Consider the following 25256-nt stretch of genomic DNA (forward strand, 5'->3'; position numbering starts at 1 on the left):
CGTAGTACGCAGGCGCTCTCTTCCCTCCCCAGCACGTGACCAAGCACCAAGGGACGTCACGTGAGGTAGGCGGTGAGAGCGCGGGCGGGGCGGGGTTCGGCGGCGTCCGGCGAGGACCAAAGTGCGCTGCAGATCGGGCCAAACTCAGCGGGGCAGGACAGCCATGCCCAAGTACTGCCGGGCTCCGAACTGTTCCAACACTGCGGGCCGACTGGGCGCGGACAACCGCCCGGTGAGCTTCTACAAGTGAGCGCAAGCGCGGGGCGGGGCTTGCAGGGGGCGGGGCCCTGTGGGGGCGGGGCCCGAGGATGAGTGCCGCTGTGTTGTTCAGCCGGTCCAGCCCGCGAGTGTGAGTTAGCAAGGTGAAGAGACAGTATTCCCAGCATTTCACCAGCACACACCTCACGTACGAAGGTGCAGATGTGTGACAGCAGGGGTAGACGATTAACTACAGGTAGTGAACGGGGCGAACGGAATGAGAGGAGGGCTGCGTAGGGAGAAGTGAGGTTAGTCCGAGCTCTATAAGAGCCTGCAGCCGCCCACTCGCCATCTCCACGAATTTGAGGCATCTCAAACTCAAAACATCTGAAACTGACCTCCTGCTCTTGTCTCCCCCACAGCCTTTCCTATCTTAGTTAATAGCTTTCAATCCTTCCTGTTGTTCAGGCTTGAGATCCTTAGCGTCATCCTTACCTCTCCTCTTTCCTTACACTTGAGAAACTAAAAATCTTAGCTTGAACAGTAAAAAAAAAAATCTTCCTTCTCATTTATTTGGCTGGTATAGCAGACACAGAAAGCCAGCTGAAGAGTTAATAGGAAAAAGTATTTCTATATTTTGCTCAAGGACATGCTGCAGATGTAAAGTGACACAACTCTTCTTTGAGTGACTGCTGCTTTCTTACTCACTAGGAAACTTTGTTCTCTGAAATCATAGATGATCACAAACTTTGCTGTTTGAAATTATATCAGTAACCATAAAACATCTCACTTAACGCCTGGAGGAGTTAAGTCACTTTGACACAAAGAAGCGGCCTCGATTTATAATCCAGGTGCAGAGTTTCCAGTAAGGGGTTTCAGGACAGAGTAGTCCACATGTGTCTAAACTCTATTGCTTCCAAGGAGACAGGACCCTGGGCCCGCTTCACAATCCAGACCTGGTATGGATCCATTTACCCACAGTTCTGCTTTGCTTTGAGCCTATCCCAACACTGTTTCATTTGCATTTCACCTAAACTTCAGCCTTCCCCCAAACCCAGATAATAACTCTTATCTGTTCCTTTGATGAGACTCCCCACAGTACCTCTGGTGTGCAGTCTCCCTCCTTGCCATGGTAAAGAAACCTGACTTTGTTGGACTACAGGTTTGTTAGTCTAACTGGAGCAGGACACATTCCTCAACCAGTCCATCAGCAAATCCTGTTGGCTCTCCCTTTAAAATCTATCCAGAATTGACCACTTCTAACCCCATTCTCTGCCCCTACCCTGGTCCTGGCCATTATCACCCCTCCCCCCCACTGCACTATTTTAATAGCCTCTACATTGGTCAACCTGCTCCCACAGTCTGTTCTCAACACGCAGTTACAGGGAACCTGTGAACCCCTGAGTCAGATCAGGGCCCTCCTCTGCTCAGATCCCTCCCCTGGCTCCCACCTCACTCTGTAAAAGACAAGAAGGTGAAGCTCGAGCAGGCAGAAAGCAGATCTACAGAGCCCTACGGGAGCTGGCTGCCCAATATCTGTATGACGTCATCTCCTCCCTCCTGCCCCTTACTCTGCTCCAGTGACACTGGCTTACTCCATGTTCCTCTACCATGCCAGGCACACTGTGGCCCAGGGCCTTTGCCTGTGCTGTTCCCTCTGCCTGGAAAGTTCTTCCTTTTGTGACCACCACTCCGTGTAAAATGATCACCTTCTCCCAGATAGATACATAGTCTCCCTATTTGCTTCCTGCTTTATTACTCCCTCTAACACTCATCACTCTCTGGCATACCACGTATTTGATGTATTCCTTTATTGTCTCCCCGACTAGAATGTCAGCTCCAGGAAGGCAGGGATTTTTATCTGTCTTGTTCTGTGTTGTGTCCCCAGCACCTGGAACAGTGTCTGGCACATAGTGGGCACTCAGTAAATATTTGTTGGACGAATTCAGTGAATGGATTTCAGATGGGCTCCTCAGGAAACCAGCCGTCCATGTTCCAGCCATCCCAAGAGACCCTGGTGTGGGCAGGAGGAGAGCAGAGGAGTCTTTAAGCTGAAATCAGTGTGTCCAGACGTGCTTTTTAAAATATATCCCTCTGGCACCATTTATTAATTCAGCAACTCTGAGTGTCTCCTGGAGTAAGCAAGCCCCTGCTGGACACAGAGGACCCTGACAGCTCTTGTTCTGGCCCTGACAGAGCTCATGGATAGGTGAGGGGTCAGACATCAAGGGACTGAATACACAACCTGGGAGTCACCCCTGGTCCTTCCTCTTCTTCAGCACCACTGCCCCCAAACTGGCCCATTAACCCGTCCTTTGACTCTACCTTCCAAACACATGCCCATCCTGGAACAATCACAACAAAACCCCTAATAGCTTGGTACTACAATTATAAATGCAAATGGGAAAAATCCTAACTAAACTATTAGGAAATAAGAAAAAGAAAAAAATTCAGTCTGACCACTTCTCATCACCTTTGTTGTCACATTGTAGTCCAAGCTGCTGTCATCTCTTTTTGTGTGTGTGAGGAAGATCAGCCCTGAGCTAACATCCATGCTAATCCTCCTCTTTTTTTTGATGAGGAAGACCAGCCCTGAGCTAACATCTATTGCCAATCCTCCTACTTTTTTTTCCCCAAAGCCCCAGTAGATAGTTGTATGTCATAGTTGCACATCCTTCTAGTTGCTGTATGTGGGACGCTGCCTCAGCATGGCCGGAGAAGCAGTGCATCGGTGCGCGCCTGGGATCCGAACCCGGGCCGCCAGTAGCGGAGCGCACGCACTTAACCGCTAAGCCACGGGGCCGGCCCCGCTGTCATCTCTTAATGAGACACTGACAGCTGCTTGCTGGTCTCCCTGCCTCCACCCCTGCCTCTCTTACAACAACAGTAATAATAATAACTTAGAGAGCACTCACTGTATAGCAGGCACTGTTCTAAGTGCTTCACATATAATAATGAGGAGAACAGTGACAACTGTGCATAGCGGCCAGATGACTTGATAAAAATCATTTCATGTCTGTGTTGTTGAAATCCCACCAGTGGCTGCCAGGCTGTTCCTCACACAGGCTAGTCCATTCTCCCCTCAAGGCCCGCCCCTGAGTCAGTCTTCTAGAAGCCACTGAGCTAAGAATTGGGTGAGGAGCACTTTCCAAAGGAGATTGAGGGGAGGGCATGGATACTAGGTAGGAACAAGGTGAAACATATCGAGGGAACTGGCTGCCGGGAAATACCTTGAAAGCCTTCCCCGGCAGCCAGAGGAAACATTCATTCGTTCTGTTTCAGGCCCTTTCAGGGACAAATGACAGTCATCTCTAATGGAGGGCGTGTCAGTTACGAATTGCACCTGGCTGGCAGTAACAAAATCCCTAAATAACAGTGGCTTAAACAAACTGTGGGGTCTGTAGGAATCAGCATGGTTAAGTTATGTGCAGCAACAAACACAAAATCTCAGTGGCTTATTACAACAAAGGGTTATTTCTTGCTCACACTGTGTCCTTTGCAGGCCATTTGTGGCCCTACTCTACAGTATCTTAACTGGGGACTCAGGCCAAAGGAGCCGCCACTATGTGCAATATTGCTGGTCTTGTGAGAGGAGGGGAAAGGGAAAGTGGGGAGAATCACCCAGTGGCTCCTGGTAAATTTTATACTTAGAAGTGGGGCATGTCACTGTCACTCCTTTGCCCAAAGTGAGTCTGTGGCAAGCCACAGGCCAGTGGAGTGGAGATGTGTAACCTTCATGTGAAGAAGGGCCACAAATGTTTTGAACCATAATACAATCTACCACAGGGTTTATTTTTCTCTCAGATGTAACAAGTACAGAGGTTGGCAGACCCCCACTGGTGTGGCGGCTCCACAGTCGTCACGGATGAGGATCCTATCTTTCTGCTCTGTCATCCTGAGCGTGTAGCATCCATCCAAGATGGCTGCCAGCACTCCAGCCATCATGCCCTACCATTCCTGTTAGGAAGAAAGGGGACGAGAGGAAGAACAAGAGGGACTCAACTCTAACCTGAGTCAGACCCCTTTAAAAAGCCTTCCCAGAAACCCCATCTAATGGTGGGTTCTTCATCAGTGGTCTCCCCCAACTGCAAAGGAGGCTGGGAAATGTAGTCTTTTAGCTAGGCATTTAACTGCCCTGAAGATGGTTTGAGTTATGTTAGTAAGGAAGAAAAGAAGAACTTCCAGCAGTGTATGCCATTCCATGCTCTGGATAGGATGACCAGCGAGGCTAAAATATTCTATGAAAAAGGAGACTACTGGGGACCAGCCTCATGGCGTAGTGTGCTCCACTTTGGCGGCCTGGGTTCACAGGTTCAGATCAGGGGCATGGACCTACACCATCATCAGCCATGCTGTGGCAGCGACCTACATATAAAGTAGAGGAATACTGGCACAGATGTTAGCCCAGGGCCAATCTTCCTCAGCAAAAAAAAAAAAAAAAAAACCACTGGCTGCCCACTCAAGGTAAATTTTTAGAGAGGCATATTGCCCATTATAAATGTCGCCATCCAGAGGAACAAAAGGAAGGAAGAACAAGACCAAATGAGGAAGGGGTTGTTTATGATACTCCCTTTCCTCCTTTTCCCCTTGAGCTGCTCTGATTCCATTTGAGAACTCCTTTGCCTTTAAGGTGCCATCCCAGATGTCTCACCCCGTGGAAGTATTCATTGGTCAGAACTTAGGTACACAGCCCCACCTACTGCAGAGGAGCTTGGGAAACAGTCTTTTAACACAGCAGGTTACGGCCTCAAAGTTGGAGTTTCGTTAGGAAGAAGAGAGTGGATATGGAGTAGGCAGCGGGCAGTCTCTGCTGGGGAGGGGGTGGGGAGTGCTGCTGCCAGGGATTCCCTGCGTGTCCAGGCAGAATGGGGCTGCGAGAGCACTTGGATGCCAGGCAGAGGCTGAAGGCACTGTGCCAGGCAGAGTTCCTGGCTGTGAGCCCTGGGGTCTGCTCTGAGGGGGCCACAGCTCTTCCCTGAGTCAGCCCTTCTGTGCTCTTTCACTGGCTGCTCCCCGCCCTCTGCCTGTTGCCTGAGAAGTCTTGCTCCCTGCCTTCTCTGTCCCTCCCATCCATCTCCTCCCCACTGGTGGCCTCTTTAGTTTGTTACCTGTCCTTCCCAGTGTTTCTTTATGCACGTATAAGCAAATCTGAATATATGTTCTTATTTCCCCCTTTATTACTGTATTAGTTTCCTGTGGCTGCTGTAACAAACTTGGTGGTGGAAAACAACAGGGATTATTCTCTCACAGTCCAGATCGCTTTTCCTGGCCAAAATCAAGGTCTTGGCAGGGCTGCGTTCCCAGGGAGGCTCTAGGGGAGAATATGTTCCTTGCTTTTTCCAGTTTCTGGTGGCCGCAGGCATTCCTTGGCTTGCGGCCACATCATTCCAGTCTCTGCCTCCATGATCACATTGCTTTCTCCTCTTCTGTCTGTGGTAGTATCTTTCTCTGCCTCCCTTTTATAAGGATGCTTTTGATTGCATTTAGGAGCCACCTGGATGATCTAGGATAATTTCCCCATCTCAAGATCCTCAACTTAATCACATCTTTTGTCAAGAAGCATAATATTCACAGGTTCCAGGGATTAAGACATAGATATATTTGGGAGGCCGCTATTCACAATAGCTAAAAGCTGATATACTCTATTTGGAACCTTGCTCGTTTCACATAATACATGCCTGACAATAGCATGTCAGTTTATCGAGTGCCTCCACTGTCTGTTTTAGAGCTGTGTCGTATTCTTCTGTGTGCGTGAGCCTGAGTTGATTACCCTGTCCCCTGCAGGTGGGATTGTCCCCCACTCTCTAACGCTGCTTCTTCTTTTTTTTTTTTCTCTCTCTAACACTCCTTACTCTTCTCTTTTAACTGAGAGAGAGCAGGCCTCATAACCCTCAGCGGGTAAAAGAATCCAGTGTTTTCATGGTTAACTCCTATTGATGGAATTGATACTGGTTTTCCATTTTCAGTTGTGATGTAAAGTTTCTCTTTTAGGTATCTTTGGTTAATACTTCAAGTTGCTCAATTTTAAGAAAAGTACTAAGTAAATAATGTCACAGATATGGAAGACATTGTGAAGGTGGGATGGGGATGACTGACGGGATTAGTTTTCTAATGCTACGGAACAAACCATCCCAAAATTTAGCAGCTTAAAATAAACGTTTAATGTCTCACAGTTTCTGGCAGCTTCCATGGGACAAACTGGCCAGAACTTAATCACGTGGCCACCTTGGCTGCCAATGAAGTTGGGAAATGAGGTCTTTACTGTGGACAGTCTTGAGCCCAGGTCTAAATAGAGAGTGTGTTGCTGTATAAGAGGGTAAAAACGATGTTGAGGACAAGTGGCACCAGCACGCAGGAGTAGTGGGGCACCTTTAGAGGGTGCCTGATTGGATAATGCCCACCCACTCCCACTGGGAAAGCTAAATAATTCATTTTTTACAACTTCTTTTTATTTTTAATTGTGGTAAAATACACAGAACATAAAACCTACCATCTTAACCATTTTTAAGTGTACAGTTCAGTATTAAGTATATTCACACTGTTGTGCACCCAATCTCCAGAACTTTTTCATCTTGAAAAACTGAAACTCTATACCCATTGAACAACTCCCAATTTCCCCCTCCCTCCAGTCCCTGGCAACCACCATTTCTACTTTCTATCTCTATGAATTTGACTCCTCTAGACACCTCATGTAAGTGGAAGCATGCAGTATTTGTTTTTGTTGTGACTGGCTTATTTCACTTAGCATAATGTCCTCAAGGTTCATCCATATTATAGCATGTGTCAGAATTTTCCTCCTTTTTAAGGCTGAATAACACTTCCGAAAAAATTGGCCATGAACCCCCTGTGAATAGCAGCAGAGCACTGTCTGATAGAGCACCGGAAGGTGAGAGGATGGCGCAGAATACCAGGCAGGGTTCCACTCTGCTTTACACAGGGTCACCAGGAGTTGGACTCGACTTGACAGCAGGCACTAACAACACAAACTCTTCCATTGTATGTATATACACATTTTGCTTATCCATTCCTCTGTTGATGGACACTTGGGTTGCTTCCACCTTTTGGCTACTGTAAATAATGCTGCTGTGAACAGGAGTGTGCAGCTATCTCTGAGACCCTGCTTTCAATTCTTTTGGGTCTATATCCAGAAGTGGAATTGATGGATCACATGGTAATTCTATTTTTAATTCTAATTTTTTGAGGAACTGCTGTACTGTTTTTTATAGAGGCTGCTCCATTTTACATTCCCATCAACAATGCACAGGGTTCCAATTTCTGCACATCTTCCCCAACACTTATTTTCTTTTTTTTTTTTTTTATAGTAGCCATTCTAATGGTTATGAGGTGCTTTGTGGTTATGATTGGCATTTTCCTAATGATTAGTGATGTTGAGCATCTTTTCATATGCTGGTTGGCCACTTGTATATCTTCTTTGGAGAAATGTGTATTCAAGTCCTTTGCCCATTTTTTAATCGGGTTATTTGTTTCTTTGTTGCTGTTGAGTTGTTAAAAAACTTTTTTTTTTTTTTTTGTGAGGAGATCAGCCCTGAGCTAACATCCGCCAATCCTCCTCTTTTTTTTGCTGAGGAAGACGGCCCTGGGCTAACATCGGTGCCCATCTTCCTCCACTTTATATGGGACGCCGCCACAGCATGGCTTACCAAGCAGTGCGTCGGTGCGCGCCCGGGATCCGAACCAGCGAACCCCGGGCCGCCGCAGCGGAGCGCGCGCACTTAACCGCTTGCGCCACCGGGCCGGCCCCCTTAAAAAACTTTTTAAGAGATATTTTCAAGCATACACAAAAAATAGAGTTGTATAAATGAATCGTCATGTATCCATCACTCAGTTTCACCAGTTGTCGACATTTTGCCAACCTTTCTCGTTCACCTTCCTCCCACATACACCTTTAATGCAGTATTTTAAAGTAAATTCCAGACATTAGGTCTTTTACCCATAAATATTTCAGAATGTTTTTCCAATAGATGACTATTGTAGAAGCATAAACCAATACAGTTATCACAGGTAGCAAAATGAATTTCTTACAATTATCTAATACCCAATTCATGTTCAGTTTTCCCCAACTGTGTTAAAATGTCTTTTTACAGAATAGTTTGTTGCAGACGAGGTCCACATTTGCATTTGGGTTGATGTTTCTTAAATCTCTTTTAATCTCTAGCCCCACCCCACCCCCCATCCCCAATAATGTGGAATCTCCCAAATTCTAGGTTTGTCCAACTTTGTAAACTACTCCCTCAGGTTCATGTGGAGGAACAGATTGGGGGGAAGGGGAGAGTGGCCGGGCCGAGAGACCAGGAAGGAGGCTGCTGCAAAAACCAGCCAGGAGAGGATGGAGGATGGAGGGATGAGGCGGTGGAGGTGGGAGAGGTGGGCTGATGCTGGGTGTTTAAAAGGTGGAGCTGAAGAATGGGCTGTGGGTGGGAGGTACAGAGAGAGCCTGGGTGGGAGGCAGGGCCAGTTTCTGGCCTAGGGCAGGCAGAAGTTTGGAGCCCCGGGACCTCCAGGTGTGAGCATTCTCAGGGAGAGGTGGGTTTTACCTGATGTGGCTGACCCCACGGCCCCGCAGGTTCCCACTGAAGGATGGTCCCCGGCTGCAGGCCTGGCTGCGGCACATGGGCCGGGAGCACTGGGTGCCCAGCTGCCACCAGCACTTGTGCAGCGAGCACTTCACACCCTCCTGCTTCCAGTGGCGCTGGGGCGTGCGCTACCTGCGGCCTGATGCGGTGCCCTCCATCTTCTCTCGGGCACCGCCCGCCAAGGTGAGTGCAGGGAGGGCCCACTGCTGGAGCCTGACCCCCGGCCTGCCCCACCTGGGAAATGACCCGTGGAGTCTGATCCCCAGCCCTCCTCTCTTAGGGAAGTCCCTCCTGGAGTCTGACTCTCAGCCCTACCCTCCTGAGGAAACCCCCTTCCGCGTCCTGGACATCAGTCCAGCCCTGATGTCCCCCACCCCATGCCTTGTTTTCCAGAAGCAGCGGAGTTCCCGAAGCACCGAGAAGCAGGTCGTGCCTTCGCCTCTGCAGGAGACCACGCCCCTGTCCCCGGGCCCAGCCGTCCCGGCCCCGGGCCCTGTACACCTTGTGCTGCTGGGACCGGCATCGGGAGGCCCTGAGGCAGCGCCCACCGTGTTCCTGACCCCCATGCCCCTTCCGCCGGCCCCCGCGGCGCCGCGCCCCGGAGTGGCCGCCCAGCAGCCCCGGGCCGAGCTGGGCGCGGCGCTGGGGGCGCTGCAGCGGCGGGTGCGGAGGCTTCAGCGGCGGCACGCGCGGCACCAGGCGCAGCTGCGGGCCCTGGAACAGCTGGCGCAGCAGCTGCGCGGGGAGAGCCTGCTGGCGCGGGCGCGCCGGGGCCTGCTGCGCGGGGTGAGTGCGGAGGCTGGCGCACAGCGCGTGTTTCCCTTTAAACTAGAGGCCGGTGTTTAAAAATCAGAACGTTTCCCCCATGTTTCCAAATTTCTGGGAAAAAATCAATCTGGCAGTGCCAAGCAGCTATTGGTTGCAGCTGATTAGTGACTGCTCCATTTACTAAAAATAATATTTAAGGAGCCCTTAGTTTCTGCTAGACACAGTTAATAACTATTGAAAACTCACTATGACCTTGATACTGTGTTGTCCCCATTTTCCAGATAAAAAAACGGAGGCACGGAATAGTCGAGTAACTTGCCCACAGTCAGGCAGCCACTAAATTGCAGAGCCAGGGTTCAGACCCAGGCGGCTGGCTCCAGAGCAGGCCTGTGCTCGCCTCTGGAGAGCTCCCTGCCTGGCCCCTAGGGAGCTTGAGTTTGCACCTCCTGTGCTAAGGTCTCCCGGGCCTTTCTAAGGCCCTACTGGCCCCCCATATTTTACTGCTGAGTCTTTTCTTGGGTAGACAAGGGTATCATGTCTTGAAAAATCAAAGTTTGACAAGGCCTTTTCCCTGCTTAAAACCCCAGGGCCAAGCTAGAGGTCCCCAGGCTCTCAGCCCAGGGATGAGACTAGAGGTGGGAGGGGTTTTCAGAAAGGATCCCCCACGAATCCCTCTGTAGCTGAAGTGTCTCAGTCTGACAGCCAGTGGGTTGGACATGGCCCACGGATAAGATGTTTTTGGCCTCAACAACATCTTAAAATAATTTCTGGTCTTTCCTGAAGGCAGATCAGCAGATCCAGCAGCACTGGGTTCATATTCCCAGACAGTAGCAGTCAGCTGGGGCTGCAGTGTGGCTGGCCCTGGAGGCTTTATGTTTGAGACCATGGCCTGAACCACGCTGGGGCACCAGAGGGACATACTGTGGGGCATGACAGAGCTCAGACTCAGGCCTGGGGCTCTTACGGAGTCTTCCAGGGCCCCTCGGCTGATGGTGTCTCTCTCTCTGCCTCCCCTGCCCCCATTCGATCTCTGTCGCTCCGTCTCTTCCTCTCCCCACATTCATCTTTCTGCCCCCCATCTCTCTGTCTTCCCCTCTGTCTCCCCATTTCCTCATGTCTCTCTTTATCTGCATCTTTCTGTGTCCCCCCATCTGTGGCCCTGTCTCTCTGCCTCTGCATTTCTCCTGTCCCCCTTATCTGTCTCTCCATGTCTCTGTCCCCCCACGTCTCTCTCCCTCTCTCCCCATACCTCTTTATTCCCCTGTGAATGTCTCTCTGGTTCCCACATCTGCTCCCCTGTCTCCCCATATCTCTCTCTGCCCACATCTCTTTCTGTTTCCTGATACCCCGTCCCACCTCGGCCTCCTATTACTCCCCATTTCTCCCTCCTCCCCTTTTCCTTCCCTCTCCTCACTCCCCTGTGTCCTCCGTCTCTACCATGTCTTTGCCTGGGACGGCCCAGCTCCCTGGACCTGAGGAATCCCAAGCCTTCACCATCATCTGTGGAGGGCCTGACATAGCGGTGGTCCTTGCCCAAGGCCCTGCAACTCCCACACTGGACGCCAAGCCTGAGCTCCTGGACACTCAGACCCCCAGCGCATAAGGACCAAGACAGATGATGTCACAGGACAGATGAGAGAAGACAGAGGAAGAGAGACTCATCACACGTGGGCTGGGCCCAGCCCCACCACCCATGCCTGTGGCACAGCAGCGCCTCCCTCAGGGCCTGGCTCCCACCACTCCCTCCTGGGGACCCCTTGAACCTTAGGGCCAATCTGGGCCTAAGACCCCCGTCAGCCCCGATTCCCTTGAGTACCAGGTCCCTGCTACCCCCAGCTTGGATCTTTGCAGTCAGTAAAACAGCCTCAGAGCAGGACAGGCGTTGGTTGTTTGGGGAGAGTTGTACGTGCTTCTGAAGAGCCCCTCATACCCCTTGCCGAGCCTGGTGCCGAGCTGGGGTACTGCAGTGAACCCAGCTGACCAGATCCTGCCCTCGTGGTGCTCACATTCTGCTTGAGTGGAAGATGAACTAGTAAACTAATAAACAGGATAATCTGAGATGGTGATAAGTGCTCTGAAGACTGAATGAAGATGTAATGGGGCGGGAGCGGGGGGTGGGGGTGGGGAGAGGAGGATTCCCTAAGGAGACAGTGTTGGAGCAGAGACCTGGATGAAAAGGAGCTGGCCTGGAAGGCATGTGGGCTGGATGTTCCAGAGAGAAAAACAGCCCCTGCAAATGCCCAATATCTAGGTGTCAGCTGGAGGAGGGCAGCGTTGCTATGGAGAAAACTAAAGCAGGGAAGGAGTGAGTGTGTGTGTATCGGGGGCGGGGGGTATATGCAATTTTAGATAAAGAGAGCAGAGAAGGTCTCATTGAAAAGGCATCAATAAGTAAAAGCCCACAAGAGGGGAGAGAGGGAACCAGGTATCTGGGGGAGGAGCATTCCAGGCAGAAGGAAGAGCCAGTGCAAAGGTCCTGGGGTGAGGAGGAGCAGGGAGGCCAGTATGATTGGGGGAGAGTAAGAGGAGGTGAGATTGGAGAGATGATGGGCAAGTTCACATAGGGTCTTGTAGGCTGTAGTTGAGATCGTTGGCTTTTACCTGGAGTGAGGTGCAGCAAGCAGATACCTCTGAGTTGAGGAGGGTCCTGGTGTGATAGGTATTAATAGGTCCCTGTGGCTGCATATGGGGAGCAGACTGGGGGAGAGGGGAAGGAGCAGCAGGAAGAAGAGGGAGGAGGCTGCTGCCATAGTCCAGGTGGGAGAGGATGAAGGAAGGACCAGGATAAGGGCCTGGGGTGGGGGGTGAGGGATGAAATTCTGGAAATAATTTGGAGATGGAGCTACTGGGTCTGCCCATTAAAAGGATGAGGGGTGGAAGGCGAGGTCACCCAGCCCTGTTCAGGCCACAGCCAGCCAGGTGTGATAGCCAAGCCAGGATGATGGAGCCAGGAAGGCCTGGACCCTGGGCTGGCTCCAGGAGGCGATTCTGGGGGAGATACAGGTTCCCAGAGGGGTGGGGGCGTCCATTGGCAGATCTAACCCCTAGACTACTACAGCCACATAGCATGGTGATTAAAAGCCCAGACTCTACAGCCAGGCCGCTTGGATTCAAGTCTTCGCACCATCACCTACTTGTTGTGTGCCCTTGGGCAAGTGACCTAACCTCTCTGGCCTGGTAAGTGCTGTGTGATGATGACAACATGATTATAAGTCTCTACGAAATCCTCCGTCTGAGACATCCCTTACATAGGGCGAGCTTGGAGAAGGGGTCAGGTCTGAGATCTCAGTGAGAGAAAACACCCCTGACCACCACACACGGAGACCCGTGCCCTAACTGGCCTGGTTTGCAGGCCTGCCAGAAGGCTCTATCACAGGGGGGTGGACGAAGAGAACCGCACCCGCTTTCCCACCCCTCTCTTTGTGCCATTGTCCCTGTTTCATCTCTCTCTTTCTGTCTCCATGTTTCACATCCTCCGTGGCCATCTCTTCTTCCTCTCCCCATCCTCCGTGTCTATCCCCTTTCCCGTGGTTGCCTCCAGCCTTTTCATCAATGCGAGCCTCCCGGCATCTCCGCCCCCGCGCCTGGTTGGGGTAAGAAGGCGCATGCGCTGTCAGCGCCCCTCCCTCTCCACCCCCATCCACCGTCGGCGTCTGGGCCTCGTCCCCATCTCTCTGACTCCCTCTCTTTCCCCGTCACTTCCCCCGATACTGACACCCATTACTCCGGTCTCCTCCGTCTCAGCTTTGGTCTCCAGCCTTCTTTGGCCCGAGGTAAGATGGGTAGAGGGGAGGCCCACGGAAAAGGGGAGGGGCGAAGCATCCTGCATCCCGAGATAAACAAACCCGGGGAGGGGGCGTCCTAGACTGAGGGGCCTGACGCGGGAAGAGAAGAATGGGGGGCTGGGCCTGGGGGCAGTGGTAGGCACTGCGCCCACATACCGGGGTCCTCTGATGGGTAACGGGCGTCCCTATGATTGCCCAAAATCCAGAGCTGAGGGCGTGGGGCCCTGGGAGCTTCTAGGGGTTCAGATCCTGGAGCCTGTGGGGCGCACTCTCTAGCTGACCTCTGCCTCCAGGATTTGCCTGAAGGCCGCCCCCAACTCTGCATCCGCCCCCCGAGGGCCACTGAGGACCATGACTAAGACAGATCCCGCTCCGATGGCCCCGCCGCCCAGGGGGGAGGAGGAAGAAGAGGAGGAAGAGGATGAGCCCGTCCCCCAGGCCCCCAGCCCCACCCAGGAGCGCCGGCAGAAGCCTGTTGTGCATCCCTCGGCACCTGCCCCCCTCCCCAAGGACTATGGTAACCACCCTCCCCACCCTGGAATCTGGCCTGGAGCCTTGGATGGCCAGGGAGGTTGGGCTGAGCTCTGCTGGTGCTGATGGTGGGATGGTGGGGGTATCTGAAGGTGGTCCCCAGGAGTCTTGGCTGCTGATCCCTTGGATTCCACACCCCCCTTCTTTAATTCATTCATTCACTCATTGGAGAATGGAATTGGAATAATCCTAATCTTTGATTTATGATGCATCATTCAATCATTTAGTCATTCAGCAAACATTTGTTGAAAGCCCCTATGGACCTGGCTCTGTGCTAGGAGCTGGGGGAAGAGCACAGAGAAGACAGACCCAGTCTTTGCCGTGAGGAAACTCACAGACTTCAATAAGGACCACACAAATAAGTATAAAAATATAGTATAAGTATATAATTACAAGACCTGATGAGAATTGTGCTTGCCAAGAGCAGGATGCTTAAGAGCTCTTTAAGACATGGTTTCTCTGAGGAGGTCACATTTGAGGGAGACCTAAGGAGGAGCTGGTTAACCAGGGAAGGGTTGGGGGAAAGGGGTCCCAGGAGGGGTAACCACAGAAATAAAGGCTCTGAGGTAGGAGGCTGTGGGGCTGAGAGGGTGGCCTCTTGGAAAAACAGAAAGTGTCTAATCATTCACCAAGCAGTATTTATCCATTACTACTACTCTGGGACAAGCCTTATGCTGGGTGATAGAGATTTAATGGTGAGCAGTCCAGGATGATCCCCACTGTCAGAAGGGAAAGAGAGACTCAGTAAGTGAACAGATAAATAAATCCACTCAGTTCAGATTGGAGTGAGTGCTATGAAAGAAACAGGAGATGGAGATATAATAGAAAATGGCTAGATGGCAGCAACTTGAGACAGAGTGGTCAGGGTAGGCATTTCTGATGGGGTGGCATTTAGGCTGAGACCCAGAGCATGAGGAGGAATCAGCCATAGGAGAACTGGAGAAAGAGAGTTCCAGGCAGAGAGCAGCAAGTGCAAAGGCCCTGAGGCAGGACTGAGCTTGGAAGAGAAAGAAGCTCATGCAGCTGCAGTTAGGCAGTGACTGGAATTCAGGTGAGGGGTTGCCAATGGCTAGATCTGGAAGGGCCTTAAAGGCCACAGTGAGGACTTTGGATATATTCTAAGTGTGGTGGGGGAGAGCAGTTAAGGGGGGGTTTAAAAGCAGAGGAGTGGTGGTCTGATTTATATTTTTAGAAGCTCCCTCTTGCTACTGGGTAGAGAGGGTGGGGCTGAGCTGGAGTTGGATATAGGAGGGGCTTTTAGAAGACATTGGCTGGGAATCCCCAGCAGCTGTGAGGTTCAGAAACTAGGTGCCAGGTTGAGAGAGTAGGTATTGCCAGGATAGGGCAGGAGGGATGGCATCTGGGGATGTCACCCACTAGAGGTGGGTCAGAGGCTGCAAGCTGAGCTCAGTCTGATAGAAAAATAAGAAAGCTGTCTGGGGTAGGGGGTCCCCCCAGGAAACTGGAAAATCTCCTTGGGAAATGCGGCTGGAGCCTGTGGCCAGGTGGGCAGTCAGAGGGTCTGCCCCGCCCCGGAACAAGCAGGATTGGTCACAGAAAGTGAAGGAATCTGGAAATGTGGTCGAGGACAGAGAGAGGGCTAAGGCAGACTCCAAGAGAAAGTCACGTATTTGCTTATTGAATTTGTACATGAATTCAGCCGAGCTGGACTGAGCACCTGCTGCAGGCCTGGCCCTGGGCCGGGCCCTGGGGATAAGAGAGAAAACAAGGCAGCATGTGAACAGGGCCTGCAGCCTAGTGAGGGAGACAGGTGAGGAAGGGAGCGAGAGGGAAAAGCGGGAGGGAGGAAGGAGTAAACACATTAAGAAGTGCTGTGCGCTGTGATTAAAGAAATAGCAAGGGCAGGAGATGAGCAGCACGGAGGTGGTGATGTAGACAGGGCAATCTGGGGAGGCCTCTCTGAAGAGGTGACGTTCGAGCAGAGACCTGAGAAGGCTTGAGAAGATCAGAGGGAAGACTGTCCCAGGCAAGAACAGCAAATGCAAAGCCCTGAGACAGGAATTTGCCTGGTGTGTTGGAAGGACAGAAGGAGGCCACTGTGGGTGGAGGGGAATGAGGGGGGAGGGCAGACAACAGACGAGGCCAGTTTGTGCAGGGCCTGTGGGCTGTGGGGTGGACTGTGGTCTGTGCTCTGAGTGTGACGGGAGCCAGGGCAGGGTTCTGAGCCAGGAAGGGCGGTGACGTGACTGGGCGCACCCGGGCTGATTCCTGGAGACACCTCCTGTGTGCTCTTCCCAGGGCTCTGGATCATCCGGTCATTCATTTACTCATTCATTCACCACGCACTGAGCTCCTGCCACGTGCCAGGTCCTGTGTGGCTGCTGACGTCACTACAGCACGGGTCTAATGGGGGCAGAGGGAAGTTCCTCGGGGCACCTCCCCGGCTGGCCACAGGGTAGATCTGCCTGTGGATTTTATGTGGATTGCACAGTCTTTGAAAATTTTTGGAGATTTTTCTTAAAAACTAGGATTTCTGGCTTTTTAATTTTTTTACTCTAGATTTGGCCAAAGCGTGCCCATACTCTGCCAGGGCAACAGTGGCTAGTGCAGGAGCACCCCCTTGGGCATGCAGACTTGGGGGTGCCGCACTCCCTACCACACTCCTGTTTCAAAGGGTGGAGTTTGCTGCTCTATGGGAATTGCCTGATCTTCCAATTTTTCATGACACGCTGGACATCCCGATTTTTACGTGAAAACTCCTGATTTTGAAACCTCATGTAGAGCACACAGAAAATCCTGTGGCCCATGCGCCCCCAGTTTGAGACCCCGCATTAGAGGGTCTTAAAGGCAAGACCTGGAGCCTGCCTCGGCATGGAAAGAGGGGTCCAGCTTGCCTGGGCTGACCTCGACCTCTCGCCACCCCAGCCTTCACCTTCTTCGACCCCAATGACCCGGCGTGCCAGGAGATTCTGTTTGACCCGCAGACCACCATCCCTGAGCTGTTCGCCATTGTGCGCCAGTGGGTGCCCCAGGTCCAGCACAAGATCGACGTCATCGGCAATGAGGTAAGAACGGGGAGCCAGGCGGGAGGGGGTGGGGCTCTCCGGGGCCCTCCCACGTCGCGTGACCTGCCCTGCACTCCTGGTACTCCCAGATTCTGCGGCGAGGCTGCCATGTGAATGATCGGGATGGGCTGACTGACATGACTCTGCTCCATTATGCGTGCAAGGCTGGGGCCCACGGAGTCGGTGAGGGCCCGAACCCCTAAACCATGAGCCCCTAAACCTAGGCCCCCAGACCCGACATCCTCAAAACTACTCGGAACCCTGGCCTTCAGACCCCCATCCTGAACCCTCAGCCTAAGAGCCCCAAGTACAGTCCCTGAGGCCCAGGGCATGGGGAAGGCCCTGGGCCCATGCCCTGGAGGAGGGGACACAAGCTGACCTGGGCTGTCACACAGGGGACCCCGCGGCGGCCGTGCGCCTCTCGCAGCAGCTGCTGGCGCTGGGCGCCGACGTGACCCTGCGCAGCCGCTGGACCAACATGAACGCGCTTCACTACGCCGCCTATTTCGACGTGCCCGACCTGGTGCGCGTGCTGCTGAAGGGCGCGCGGCCCCGAGGTGAGGGGGCGGGTCGGGGCTGGGCGGGGGCGGGACCAAGGCCGGGGAGGAGGGCTGGAAGCAGGTGGGTGCCCAGGGTGTGGGGGGGAGGAGACGTGGAGGGAAGAAGGCAGGGAGGCCGAGTGATGGGGCCGAACTGAGGCCTGGCTGGGAGGGGAGAGAGGACTGGGATCCGAGGAGACAATGGGAGGCTGGAGGCAGGAGGTGCGGGAGATGGACTCCGTGGTCCACAAGCCCAGGGCAGGGCAGGACCTGCCCGGGAGGGGCGTGGCCGAGACGGAGGGGTGGGGCTGCGCTCTGCATCCGAGGCTGCTGTGGTTAAGAGGTGGACTTCGGGACTTGGGGAGACTGGGAGGTAGAGGAGGGCGGGTGCCGAGGGCGCTCACCTGGAACCCTCCTCTCGCCCACTCCCTAGTGGTGAACTCCACGTGCAGTGACTTCAACCACGGCTCAGCCCTGCACATCGCTGCCTCCAACCTGTGCCTGGGAGCCGCCAAATGTTTGCTGGAGCACGGCGCCAACCCGGCGCTGCGGGTACTGCCACCCTGGCCCCGCCCCCATCATCTTCCTTCTCCCTCCTTCCCCTCCCCCCTTCCCTGGCAGGGGATGAGGGGGGCCAGGACCACTCGCATTTCTGAAAGCTCTCAAAATATTACAAAAATCATCTATGCATTCAACAAACGAAGTAACAGCTGACATTTACGTAGTATTCATGATATGTCAGGTGACTATTATAAGCCCTATTTTACGGTGGGGAAACTGAGGCAAAGAGAGTAAGTGATTTGTCCCGGGTCACCCAACAAGGAATATCTTCTTTCAATCCTGGCTGACCCTGTGGCTGTGTGTAGACAGCATTTCAAGATCGTGAAGAAAGTCAGGTTGAGACCCTGGGCAAATGAGAGGGTTGGGCAACCCCATAAGCCCTCACTGTGATCTTTGACCCCCATCCCATCCATTTCCAGGTCCCATCTCCAATACCAATTACTCTGTAGCTTCCCAGGCACAGATATCCTGGGGGGACATGGCCTGTGGCCCTCAGGCCCTGCCTTTCCTCATTCCCCACTGGCCCAGTTGGACCCCTGACCCAGTACCCCAGGAGCCCATTTTCAAAGTTCATCCCTCACATGGTCCTGTTCCAGCCTTGGGGTCGCTGGGGGCATGGCCTTCCAGAGGGCAGGGTCTACAGCACTGACGTGTGACCTTCATTCCCTATTGGCTCCACCCCTAGTCCCATGCCAGCCTGAGGTCTCAGGGGTGGACTTCCCTGGGGACGAGGTCTGTACCTTAATGCCCCACCCCTTCTTATTCCCATGTTGGCCCAGGGTATGACCTACTCCCACCTCTACTTCACGTAGATCTGGGGTCTCTGGGGACACGGGCTCCATGGGGGCATAGCCTGTGCCACTGAGTCCTCACCCTCTCTCTTCCCATTGGCTCCCAGAACCGAAAGGGACAGGTGCCGGCGGAGGTGGTCCCAGACCCCATGGACATGTCTCTAGACAAAGCAGAGGCAGCGCTGGTGGCCAAGGAGCTGAGAACGCTACTGGAGGAGGCTGTGCCACTCTCCTGCGCCCTCCCCAAGGTCACCCTGCCCAACTACGACAACGTCCCAGGCAATCTCATGCTCAGCGCTCTGGGCCTGCGCCTGGGAGACCGCGTGCTGTTGGATGGCCAGAAGGTTAGGGACTGGGGGGAAGGGCAGGGGAGGACTCAGCCCTCAGCCCTCAGATCTGGTCCTTGGGCAGAGTGCAGACTCTCCCCTTGTCTGTCCCCCAATCATTCACATGGTATTTATCTCATCTAACAGTTGTTCTGTGAGCGCCTCCTTTGTGCCCCAGCCCCGGCTGAGCTCTCGGTCCAGGTGGGGAGACAGATCCATCACCTGACAGTGACAGCGCAGAGCAGTCCTGGCTGCCATGGGGAAGCAGAGCGATCAGGGCAGCTCTGCCCCATCTGGGTCCCCAGTCGGGGCTTGCCTCTGCTCCCAGAGTGGGTAGTACTTTGGGAAAAAAGTATAGGTCAGAGCGAGCAGGGCTGTGGTGGGGTATGCCCCCACTTGAAGATGAGGAGGAGCCAGGGGAAGAAAGGGAGAAGGGGGCGCAGGTCAAAAGCCCAGAGGGCAAAGAGAATCCTCATTCATCCAGGTGTTCCAACTCTGGTCCACTTACCTGGTGTCTCAGGCTCCATACTAGACCCAGCCCATCCTTGGGGATAAAGGGCTGTGTCAGCCCCAGCCCTGCTCTCATGGAGCTTCGTTTCTAATGAAGGAGAGACAATCAATAAAGCAAACCCATAGTTAAGATAATTTCTGGTAGCAAGAAGGGCTTTGAAAACCATTAAATGCTTGGATTTAGTAAATTGTCTCTGGCTGAGGGCAGAGATAGTTTTAGCTGGGGTGTGTCAAGAAGGCTTCTCTGAGGAGGTGATGTCTGAGCTGAGATGGGAGGGAGCTCACCCTGCAAAGATATGGAGAGGAAAACAGCAGGGACAGAGACCCAAAGGAGGGAAGAGGTGTGTGACTGGAGGGTGAGGTGGAGAGGTCAGCAGGGGCTGGATCACACCAGATCTGCAGGCCACTGGAAAGAATTTGGATTTTGTTTTTTGTACAGTGAGAAGCCATAAAAGTCACATTTTGTTTCCTAATCAAGAGTTTTGCATGCATCAGCCCCATCCGGAAAGCTTGCTGTACCTGATCTAATCACATCCATCCATGTGACAATTCTGAAAGCAGGATGGATCGGCCCTCCCCATTTTACAACCCAGAAGACTGTAAAAGGCTCAGAGAGGTGAAACCCTTTGTCTGAAGACATGTAATCACAATCTCTGCCCCTCAGAGAAGCAGCTCAGCACGGTGGTTATGAGCTCAGGCTCATAACCTGAGTCGCTCAGGCAAATCTCAGCATTGCTGCTCACCAGCTGTGGGGCCTGTGGCCAGTGATCCCGCCTCTCTGGGCATCAGTTTCTTCATCTGTAAGATGGAGCTAATTACAGTACCAACTTCAGGGGGTCGTATGAGGTTTAAATTAGTTAAAATGTGTAAAGCGCTTAGAACAGGGCCTGGTTCTCCTAAGTGCTCTTTGTGGGCCAGGGTGAGGTCCACACCTACCCTCTGAAGTGGCACTATTAGCCCATTTGACAGACAAGGAACTGAGGCTCTGAGAGGTGAAGGAGCCTCACACGGTGATGATAACCACACCCACTACAGCTCAGCCACTTTACATATGTTAAAAATGTTTCAACCAGACAACCAGCATATGAGGTGGATTGTTACCCCCATTTTCCAGAGGAAACTGAGGCCCAGGAGGTCCCTTGACCAAAGTTACAGGATAATAATGGGTAACACTTACTGATCCCTCACTCAGCACCAGGCCCGGTTCTGAGGGCTTCCGTTCCTTTCTGACAGCCCGTCCAGTAGACTTTTCTGAGATGATGGAAATGTTCCGTGCCTGCGCTGTCCAGTGAAGCAGCCACAAGCCACATGTGGCTATTAAGCACTTGAAATGTGGCTGGTGCAATTGAGGAAATGAAATTTTAATGTAATTTTAGTTAATTTAAATTTAAATTGTCACATGTGGCTAGTGGCTGTTTACTGCATTGGACAGGGCAGCTCTGTAACAGTCCTATAAGGTGGGCGTGATTTCTGTTCCCATTTCACAGATGAGGCCATTGAGGCACAGTGAGGTTAAGTCATACAACCACTAAATGGAGATGTCTGAGCTGAGATTTGAGCCTGGGGCTCCCTTGTCCACACCCCCATGCTCCTGTGTGCCGGTGATCTGTCATGGCCTCCCAAGGCCCCCCAAGCCATGTCCTCACTTGTCTCCTCAGACGGGCACACTGCGGTTCTGCGGGACCACGGAGTTCGCCAGCGGCCAGTGGGTGGGCGTGGAGCTGGACGAGCCCGAGGGCAAGAATGATGGCAGTGTTGGGGGTGTCCGGTACTTCATCTGCCCCCCCAAGCAGGGTCAGTCCCCACCCGGGGCCTGAAAGGGGAGTGGGGGAGTCCCAGTCGTTCTGATGCTGCCGACTGGGTATTGGGGGCTGGGGGATGATGGTGGGGCAGAGAGCAGAAGCTTGGGTGACTCCAGCCCAGGCTCTGTCCCCCAGGTCTCTTTGCCTCTGTGTCCAAGATCTCCAAGGCAGTGGACGCGCCCCCCTCGTCTGTCACCTCCACACCTCGGACTCCCCGGATGGACTTCTCCCGTGTCACCGGCAAAGGCCGCAGGGAACACAAAGGTCAGAGGGGGAGGCCTAGGGGTGAGGAGAGCCAGTGTCAAGGGTGTTCTGTGGGGACTTGCTTCTGTGACTCGGTTTCTCCTCAGGCCCAAACTCCTGTTTTAGAGGACCATCTCTGAGTTCCTCATTTCTGTGACTCAGTTTTTCCTTTGGCCCAAATATCTTCAACTTAGAGAAAGGATTTTAGGGTTCTCCAGGTTCTTGACTAAGTTTCCCCTCAGGCCCAAAGAGCCTCCCCCACCCCCAGTTCTCTGGCACCTAGGATGTTTCCTTTCAATCCCCCCCCCCAGTTCTGGGGAAGGCTCTGGAATTCCTCTGATTGGAGCCAGGATACGGTTTCTACCTTGGGGCTTTCTAGGTGGCATGGGGTCCCCAGGGCTGGCATCTGGGGGCCCCAGCCCCATCCCCTGTACCCTCCACACCCAGGCAAGAAGAAGCCCTCGTCATCCCCATCTCTGGGCAGCCTGCAGCAGCGCGAGGGAGCCAAGGCTGAGGTCGGAGACCAAGTCCTCGTTGCGGGCCAGAAGCAAGGGATTGTGCGCTTCTACGGGAAGACAGACTTTGCCCCAGGTGAGGACAGGGATCAGGGCAGGGGCGGGGCAGGCAGAGCCCCAAGGTGTCCTGACACCCTCCTGCCGCAGGTTACTGGTATGGCATCGAGCTAGACCAGCCCACGGGCAAGCATGACGGCTCTGTCTTCGGCGTCCGGTACTTCACCTGCCCCCCGAGACATGGAGTCTTTGCGCCAGCATCCCGGATTCAGAAGTGAGCCCAAACTCCGACCCCAGCCCAGGGCACCACCCAGAAGCCTGCCTCCCCCTCAGATGCCTCCTCCTCCTGGACCAGCAGGACAGTGGATACCCACCCCACACCCTAGCTCTTTCTGCCTAGGCTCCCTGGGGCTCAGCCCTGTCAGACCCTGGCCTCTTGTGGCTTTGACTCCTCCCACTCCTCGTGTCTCCCCAGGATTGGTGGATCTACTGACCCCCCTGGGGACAACAGCGGAGCCAAAAAAGTGCATCAAGTAACAAGTGAGTTGGGGACTGGAGCGTGGGTCTGGGTCATGGATTCTCTGGTATATGCTGGTGACAGAATCCCAGTATTTAACTGGGGACACAGAGTCCAGGAAAGTGATGAGACAGGATCCCAAAGAGGACAGGTGCTATGGGGTATAGACATGTTAACAACAAGGCTCTGGGCAGGCACTGGGGACATGGGTAGGTATTGGGGGACACGGAATATTATTGACAAGAAGTTCAGGTGAGTATTGGGAATGCGGGGTCCAGATGGGTACTGGGAATGTGGATACGTATTAATGACAAGGAGTCTGGGTGGGTCTTGGGGGCACAGGTGGGTCTGTCATCTCCTCACCTGGGACCTTGCCCTCCCCTTCAGTGACGCAGCCCAAACGCACCTTTACGACAGTCCGGACCCCAAAGGACATCGCATCAGAGAACTCCATCTCCAGGTGTGTAGCCAGCCTCTGGCCCGCTCTCCTGTGGGATGTTCAGGGAGAGCATCCACAAGGCCGTTGGACACAGGGGTCTGGAGCTCTGGGAAACAGAAGTTAGGAAAGTTTGTGACTCGTCAGCTTACCCAGAAACATTGTCTTTAGGGAGTGAGGCCCCACACTGAATTCTGGTGACTTCAACTTTTAAGGGGCAGGTAGAGGAGGCAGAACACCCTCCACTCCACAGGAACCTGAGAAGGCACAGCCAGAGAGGTAGAGGCAGAATCCAGAAAGGCCAGATTCCAGCCACTCGGGGAAGAGCTGGGGGTGATGGGTCCAGATGTGCCCTCCCCCTGCATCGCGGTGTGACGTGGTTCTCCTTTCCAGGCTGCTCTTCTGCTGCTGGTTTCCCTGGATGCTGAGGGCGGAGATGCAGTCTTAGAGGCCGTGGACACCCAACAAAGAGACACAGAGCCCCCTCTAGCATCTCCTGACATGAGGAGCCCCCCAAGTCACCCTGAGATAGAGATTCCCAGTAACATGTCCAGAATAGAGACCCCCATTAGCCAGCCCTCAATCACTGAGGCCCCATTATTAACAGATTCCCCCATAACCCCCCGCATACAGACCCCGTGTTACCCAGAAAGAGATTCCCTGCGTGTAGCACCTTCAGGCTAGTCCCTCTCCCCAACCCCTCAGAGCAGACCCCCCAGTGAAGAGATTTCCACCTCACCCCAAATGACTGTGACCTACTCCTTATAATGCTCCACAACAGAACATTCCTGAGTCACTCATCACTGGATCAGAGCCCTCCTCCATTAACGAAGACCCCCCCATCAAGTCCCCTTGAAATAAACACAGGTCACACCTCCAGAGTAAGAGTAACAGACCTTCATGTCACTATCCTCCATTTAACATCAGTCCCCTCAAGATGTGACCCCCATGGTGACTCCAAAACCCTTACACTGCAATCAGAGACTCCCTCCATTAACAAAGACCCCTGCTCTTACCCCTCAAGAAGAGACCCACATAAACCAGCCCACTGTCACCCCCAATTTACAGACACCAAAACAGTCCTGGAAGTGCTAATTACAGGACCCCTAAGTCTTCCTACCCTCTGCACCCTCAAGAAACCCCCAGTGCCTTGTATGAAGCCCACCCCACATGGCCCACAGCCCCTGTGCTGGCCAGGTTCCCAGAAAATTCTCTATTTTTTAATGACTTCCCCCTTTGGGGGACCCCAAAATTTGGAGGCCCCATTCTAAGACTCTGGGGATCCCAAACCCCAGAGTATATGTCCCAAACTCCCCTGTGTCCCCAAGTCCTGTAGCCCCTAGAAGACCCCAAGGCCCTAACTCCCAGGACCCCCAAATCATGGAATTCCCAAATCCCCAGGGAATCCCAAATTTAAAAATCCAATCCCAAGCCCCCCGGAAACCTCAGTCACGGAGGTCCTTGTGCCTGGGATGGAGGAGACTGCAGTCAGGATATGCATCCCGGGCTCCCAGGGCACCTCCAGCCCTATTCATAGGCACCAGGAGACCCCACAGGAATTCTCATCCCTGGAAACTGGAGGACTTCAATGCTCCCAGTCCATGGATCTCAAGACACCCAAATTCCAAGAGCCCCTGCCCCAAGGGAACCCCAAATCCTAAAGCCTCCATATATAATACATGAAGGGCCCCAAGGCCTTGAGGGGATCCCAAATCCAGGAGCCCCCATTTCAATCTACGTTCTGGTCATAGGTCCAAAACACTAAATCTGAGTCACTGGCCCCAAAGGACCTCAGCACCGGGGCCAGACCAACAGCCTGAGGGAGACCCTGAAGGCCCAGGGAGTCCAGGGCGGACCTGGGGCCCTGACCACCAAGGACAGCTCACGACTGCCCCTTCACTGCATGTCCCCGAACTCAGCATGACCCCTGCCCCCTTCAATAAAGACGTTTCTATGGCTTCTCTGTGTCGGGTCAGTGTTTGGGGAGTTACGGCCCTGCCTCTGTACCCTGGCTGGGGGAGGATGGGAGAGGAAGTCCTTCCTTCAATCTCGCCTCCCTGCGGCTTGGGCATAGGACGGTCTAGCCTGCAAGAAGTCCTTCTAACAGTCTTGTCTTC

General features: G+C 53.4%; 2 protein-coding genes and 1 long non-coding RNA gene across 5 annotated transcripts; 2 read left to right on the forward strand and 1 right to left on the reverse strand.

The window, feature by feature from the left end:
• The first annotated feature begins 88 nt into the window (after window positions 1-88).
• Window positions 89-11656, forward strand: THAP8 (THAP domain containing 8). 2 transcript variants are annotated; one of them, XM_058530905.1, is made up of 5 exons: window positions 169-246; window positions 7005-7084; window positions 8783-8975; window positions 9186-9578; window positions 11023-11656. In XM_058530905.1, exons 3-5 carry the CDS (start codon window positions 8829-8831, stop codon window positions 11161-11163), a joined length of 681 nt encoding a protein of 226 aa, XP_058386888.1. In that variant the 5' UTR covers window positions 169-246; window positions 7005-7084; window positions 8783-8828; the 3' UTR covers window positions 11164-11656. The 2 variants fall into 2 exon arrangements, with proteins under 2 accessions (XP_058386887.1, XP_058386888.1); XM_058530904.1 differs by lacking the exon at window positions 7005-7084 and having other exon boundaries at window positions 89-246.
• A 1382-nt stretch (window positions 11657-13038) lies between these two features.
• Window positions 13039-25098, forward strand: CLIP3 (CAP-Gly domain containing linker protein 3). 2 transcript variants are annotated; one of them, XM_058530866.1, is made up of 14 exons: window positions 13039-13333; window positions 13639-13862; window positions 16763-16902; window positions 16992-17085; window positions 17298-17459; window positions 17875-17993; window positions 18901-19137; window positions 21288-21423; window positions 21567-21695; window positions 22122-22265; window positions 22337-22460; window positions 22662-22726; window positions 23091-23163; window positions 23533-25098. In XM_058530866.1, exons 2-14 carry the CDS (start codon window positions 13697-13699, stop codon window positions 23585-23587), a joined length of 1644 nt encoding a protein of 547 aa, XP_058386849.1. In that variant the 5' UTR covers window positions 13039-13333; window positions 13639-13696; the 3' UTR covers window positions 23588-25098. The 2 variants fall into 2 exon arrangements, with proteins under 2 accessions (XP_058386849.1, XP_058386850.1); XM_058530867.1 differs by lacking the exon at window positions 13039-13333 and having other exon boundaries at window positions 13620-13862.
• Window positions 19560-21746, reverse strand: LOC131397842 (uncharacterized). The gene is made up of 3 exons (XR_009216794.1): window positions 20807-21746; window positions 20373-20427; window positions 19560-19717 (listed from the first exon to the last, which is right to left on the reverse strand). It is a non-coding gene; the product is annotated as an uncharacterized LOC131397842 (long non-coding RNA).
• Window positions 25099-25256: the final 158 nt, after the last annotated feature.

This window comes from Diceros bicornis, chromosome 34, assembly GCF_020826845.1.
Source record: "Diceros bicornis minor isolate mBicDic1 chromosome 34, mDicBic1.mat.cur, whole genome shotgun sequence".
Lineage (NCBI taxonomy): Eukaryota > Metazoa > Chordata > Mammalia > Perissodactyla > Rhinocerotidae > Diceros > Diceros bicornis.

What these genes read in the sequence shown, in the direction of transcription:
- THAP8 (XM_058530904.1), top strand. Translation starts at nt 164, where the DNA reads ATGCCCAAGTACTGCCGGGCTCCGAACTGTTCCAACACTGCGGGCCGA. An exon ending in CGCCCGGTGAGCTTCTACAA is followed by an intron (nt 247 to 8,782) that starts GTGAGCGCAAGC and finishes ACGGCCCCGCAG; the next exon opens with GTTCCCACTGAAGGATGGTC. An exon ending in CTCGGGCACCGCCCGCCAAG is followed by an intron (nt 8,976 to 9,185) that starts GTGAGTGCAGGG and finishes CTTGTTTTCCAG; the next exon opens with AAGCAGCGGAGTTCCCGAAG.
- CLIP3 (XM_058530866.1), top strand. Translation starts at nt 13,697, where the DNA reads ATGACTAAGACAGATCCCGCTCCGATGGCCCCGCCGCCCAGGGGGGAG. An exon ending in GGCTGGGGCCCACGGAGTCG is followed by an intron (nt 17,086 to 17,297) that starts GTGAGGGCCCGA and finishes GCTGTCACACAG; the next exon opens with GGGACCCCGCGGCGGCCGTG. An exon ending in CATCTGCCCCCCCAAGCAGG is followed by an intron (nt 21,424 to 21,566) that starts GTCAGTCCCCAC and finishes TCTGTCCCCCAG; the next exon opens with GTCTCTTTGCCTCTGTGTCC.